Source organism: Microtus ochrogaster, unplaced genomic scaffold (assembly GCF_000317375.1).
Source record: "Microtus ochrogaster isolate Prairie Vole_2 unplaced genomic scaffold, MicOch1.0 UNK85, whole genome shotgun sequence".
Taxonomy (NCBI): Eukaryota; Metazoa; Chordata; class Mammalia; order Rodentia; family Cricetidae; genus Microtus; species Microtus ochrogaster.
This window is the reverse complement of record NW_004949183.1, coordinates 383,003-388,407: the sequence shown is the minus strand read 5'-3', so window position 1 is coordinate 388,407 and position 5,405 is coordinate 383,003. Positions and strand designations below refer to the sequence as shown.

Below are 5,405 nucleotides of genomic sequence, written 5' to 3'. Positions count from 1 at the left end.
CACACACACACACACACACACACACACACATACATACACATACACAATGCAACCTATACACTCACACATTAACATTTTTGATATCAATATGTAATGCAAAGTAAGTCATTACAAGTATTACATGTTTTAGTGAACATATGGTAGATAAGGAGAAAGAAGATATGAAACTGAAAGGGGGCTACTAGGGATGATAAAATAGAAAGGGAGAAGGGAGTATAGATAGGTATGAATAATAGAAGGGATAAATATGATTAAAGCACATTATAAGCATGTATGGAACTATCAAAATAAGACCCCCTTACACTTAATGCATGCTAATAATAATTTTCATAAGGTATTAAATGTAGAATTTTTTTAAAAGGTTAGTTATAAAAATATTTAAAAAAAGGAAAATAGAGTCTAAATAAGTATACAAAAGCAGAGAATTAATAAAAATTGACTGCTAGGAAGCCAACAGGTATGGAAAGGCTAAAGATAGAAGAAAATCTCCAGTTGAAACGATGAAATTCAGAGCAAAAGTGGCTTCAGAAAGGATATGCATTTAATAATGAAGATGATAGTGGTGATTACAATAACTAAAATGGTAATGACAACTAATCCTTACTGAATACTTAGTATGTGCTGAAAAGAATGTTAAGTGCTTTAATTTTTTTACAAAATTTAATCCATTTTCAACATAAATGGATAGACTGTATTGCTAATCTCATTTTACAGCTGAAGATATGGAAGCTTGGAGATTTTAACTTACATGCTCGACACCAAAAAGCTAATAATACATGTTTAGACTGCATTGCAGATTACAGTCTAGTTGATGTCACAGCCTTAACTCTACACCACTATCAATAGGCTATCTCTGAATACAGTAACATCTACCAGCCTCTGCCTCCTGAGTTCTGGAATTAAAGATCTCTACCATCATGCCAAAAATGTAATTTCTAAAACTTATAGTTATTTAACTTTTTTGGTGAGTTGTAATTACTTTGAGAAAATATTGTAGTCCCATATAGTGGGTTGGAAGCCTGAGGCAAGAGGATTGTTCAAGTCTCGGCTACATTCTGAGTTCAAGTTCTAGGATAGAGCAAACTACGCTACAGCATAAGCCAGTATCTGTTTCTTTTCACAGACACACATGTATATGTGTTATATTTTAAATACAACTTTTATTCATAAAAGTTTAATGAAGACTAAACTAGAATATTTAAAAATGACTATGTTTCCAGGGAAAATAAAGAAACACTCATCTAAGTCCACGGTAAGTAGACATGATCTTCACTAAAATAGAATGGAAGACAATAAAGAAACTATTCAAAGCCATCAAATAGAAGAACACTACACTGGGAAAGTCTAATATACTTACCCACAGGGCTCTTGAAAGTAGGTAGTGTCAGTGTGCCGATCTAGAGCTAGCTTGGTGTAGGCAGTGTCACCTCTGGAAAAATCTGAAGTGAAATACCACATCCTTCCATAGATGGTTTCTCTGACAAGTAAAATCAAGAAAAAACTATTAGATATTTGTAATATTTAATTTTAATGTAACATTTAATTATATTTGTAATTTTATTCATCATTGTTTATTCTTAATATATATAATAATCATTGTTACAGATTGCTATATATAGATGAAATTGACAGTTAAAAATGCCAATCTTTGAAATTCTGTCACTAATTAATACTCTAGGAATATGAACTGAAAATCACTAAAATGCACATTCTGAAAGCTCAGGGAGCACCACCCTTTGTTTATCTGATTATTTTAATAGCCTCCTCATTCAAGGCTATCCCCTGGGTTTATTTTCTTTTTATAGAAATAATGATGTGGCTGCTTACAACAAGTGAAAATTTTAATTAATTTATATAACAACTACTGTCTTTTATTAATATTCAGATTTTTCAACAACAGTCATTTTCTAATATAGAAAATCTAATAATCAAGTGTGAGAGAGAGTTTTCATATTATTCATATGTCATAGAGGTGTTTGCTTTCATTTAATTGTTTGAATACAGAGGAACAAGAAACAGAAAATGCTATTTTTGTTACAATTATGAGACTTGCTATATTAAATTTCTCCTGCAGGATAATAGATTTGATTTTGCATTTATTTTCTCAGTAGGTCCAGATCTGAGGAAAAGATACTTTTTTGATTTGGGTTTTCAAGACAGATTTCTCTGTGCAGCCCTGGCTGTCCTGAATCTCATTCTGTAAACAATGCTGACTTGTAACTCAGAGATTCACCTCCCAGGTTCTGGGATTAAAGGACTGTGCCACAACACCTAGATTTGAGGAAAGGATACTTTAATCGTTTAGCTTTCAGAGTTCCTTAAACCTAAGAGCAAACAGGAAATGCTTTTCCTCTTGAAACAAAAGTTTCCAAACTTTCTCAGTTGTTTGCTTAGCAACAGTTTCTTTTATTTGAGAGCTCTGAAATTGTGTTTCAAACTAAATGGCTCACAAATGCTATTTATTATATTCTACTACCACTGTCTTCATGACCTAGCATACTTTGGTACTTTGAGTAACACAATGAACTAGTTAGACATGAATTTTATTAAATAAAAAACAAATACTATTTGTAATGAAGTAAATTTATGTCACATTTAATGCTACAGAAGATAAATCTATATGAGAAATGGAAATTAGTAATGAAAAGAACACTTTATTTAAGATAAATAAACCAGAAGTATATTGCTTACTGTCACAGTGATCCTGGAAAAGTCACTGATTGGATCTTAGAATCAGGTGCTTATCAGTGAGGAACAGACAGTAAAATATGATTAAAAGGGTTGCAGACCAAAATACAATATAGGTTGTTAATATGCTAAATGCAATATAATGTATCCAATGAAGTATTAACAGCCAATCTATGATTGAGAGTTAGGTATCTATGAAGATGAAAACTGGGTGATTTTTAGAATCTCTCTATTTTTAAAATACAGTACAAATTCAGGCCCCTTTTGAGCAGAATGCAGTACAGGGAGGAAGTCATGATGGAAAGGTGAGTGAGGGACGGGGGAAAGAAAGGTAGGGAAAGATGGAGGGAGGGACAGAGAGATTATTTGGGGGGGGGTGGCAGTACTGGAGACTGAACCTGGGCCTGGTACTTTTGAGGCAGATGCTTCATGAGCTAGATCTTTTTACATCTTTTAATTGGTGCTCATGTAGACATTAGTTATTGTGCATTTCAGAAAGTTAGTAAATTACCTGATTAAACTGATCCTTTCTGCCAACTTCTCTGTATGCTCTTGAGTGGGAGGGACATTTTCTACAAATGCAATTCCATATAGCAGAAGGTTCTGCAGAAACTTCTTCAGTTCATCGTTTGTTTCTAAGAAACTCTGGAAATCTACAGATGGAACTTGGGCTTGCTGATAGAGTTCAGCATTCCATAATATTCTAGGTTGGATTACCTTTAGTTTCTGCCCTTCGTAGCTATTTTTCACCAGCCAATCCAGATCATATCTAGTCACATGACCATCTGGCCCTTTTTAGGAGGAAAAAAATGATAAAAATAAAATTTAGAAATATTGACAACAATTTACTACTTTAAAATGTTTATTCTTTTGTCGACATTTGTCTTACATTTTTAATTGTTTGATAATTTTATAGATGCATATATATTGATCAAATCCACCTCCTATTCTCTCCCCTCCAGCTGTTCTTGCCCATCACTTACTACTCAAATCTTGATGTGCACTATTTTTAAACAGCTGAGTCTACTTCATGACTCATGGATACTTCCCTCATCCATGCTGGGAATTTTGACTGGCTTTATTATGTGCCAAAAGTTGCAAAAACTGTGTTTTGTGTGCAAAGGCCTTGTCATGTCTAGCAAGTACTGCTCTTACAAAGTTCATCAAAGAGTACAAGTACCCCCTACACACACACACACACACACACACACATTTTAATATATTCAGTTGGTTTTGGAGTTGGACAATGGCTCTGTACTTTTCTAAATCCAAGTATGTTGTTAAAAGGAACATGCCGAGTTTCTGTCTCATATCAGGAGCCATCTGGTATGGGACAGAAGAAAGCCTAGAAACAATTTTACTTTCTCCATGCCTATTTTGTCTATATCATATTCTTCATTGAATGTATGCTTATATGAATGATGTTTATGCTTTTCATGATGAACATAGATTTTCCTACAGATCCTTTTCCTGCAGTAATCTTTGAAGTTTCCAGGAAGAAGATGGGGCCCCACAGCAACAACTCCACCTAGTTGAGATGACATCGTGATGCAGACAGTGCTATTATAAGACCGCTTTTTTGGGTACCAGATTTGGATATGGTACACCATCTCATGACATTCTGGCCAGAACTTCAAATAAGAACTTGGAAAAAGAAAACTCTATCGACTGCTTGAAAATTATTTGCAACTATACTAGACAGTAATTTTGAAACTTAACCATCACTTTAATTTGCAGGATCCCTTTAAGAGAACATTGCCACCATGACAGCAGGAAGCAATTCTAGAAGACGACCTCCCCCAAGAAAAGTTTGTTTATAGAGTTGGAAACACTGTTTAGGGGTTGTTGATTATTACTTGTACTAGATAGAGGGTTAGGGTAAAAACTATATAGGGTTAAAAAAGGGGGGGGGGAGATAGTAATAGTGGGTAATAGAATGAATACTTGTGAGCTATTATTTATGGATAATTTACAATGGTATAGATTTTGTATATTAACACAAGTTCAAATTTTATCTGTTACTTTTGTTTATATTTGTACACCTATGCAAAGTTATTTTGTCAGATTGTATATATGCATGTTTCTATCTCTGTTTAGGACATTTTGTATATTGATACAACTTTTAGGTGTTTGAGATGGCATGTCTCAGCAGGATTCTAGACATCCACACAAAGAGATAGGCTGTACAATAATAACTTTAAGAAACACCTCCATCTATGGAAATAAGTAAACTACAGGATACAACAATAGTGCTTGAGACACTTGGGCAATGTTATCAGAATGAATGACAGCAGATACCCAAAGACAGCACTGCTTGGAGGAATGCACAACATAAGGTGAAGAGGAAGACCAAAACAAAAACAAAAACAAAACAAAACAAAACAAAATGTTGGATAGACAGCATAAAGGAAGACTGTTGAACCTTAGGTATGACAATAATATGAGCATTTAGGATAGGAACAACTAGAGAACTACCATAAAAGGGCTGCCCATGCAAGCTTAAGCATTGCCAGGGCAGCCAGGCAGTGGTGGTGCACACCTTTAATCCTAGCACTCCGGGGGGCAGAGGCAAGTAGACCTTGTGAATTCAAGGCCAGCCTGCTTCCAAGAGCCATTTCCACATCTCCCCTTACCCCCCTCCCACCCCACCCTTAAGATCCCGATTTTTTGCCTGGCAATCTTGTCTACTTCCCCTACCCAGGAGGATAGCTATATGT

The 5,405-nt window shown here is 34.8% G+C and overlaps 1 protein-coding gene across 2 annotated transcripts in view; it reads right to left on the bottom strand.

Moving 5' to 3' along the window:
- The window catches only part of Tmlhe (trimethyllysine hydroxylase, epsilon), a 118,668-nt gene that overhangs the window by 26,468 nt on the left and 86,795 nt on the right, over positions 1 to 5,405 (bottom strand). For both annotated transcript variants that reach the window (XM_005370656.2, XM_013355009.2), the window contains 2 exons: positions 3,200 to 3,479; positions 1,358 to 1,477 (listed from right to left, as the gene is read on the bottom strand). In XM_005370656.2, the coding sequence (XP_005370713.1) occupies positions 1,358 to 1,477; positions 3,200 to 3,479 (400 nt within the window). The remainder of the gene's footprint in view (positions 1 to 1,357; positions 1,478 to 3,199; positions 3,480 to 5,405) is intronic.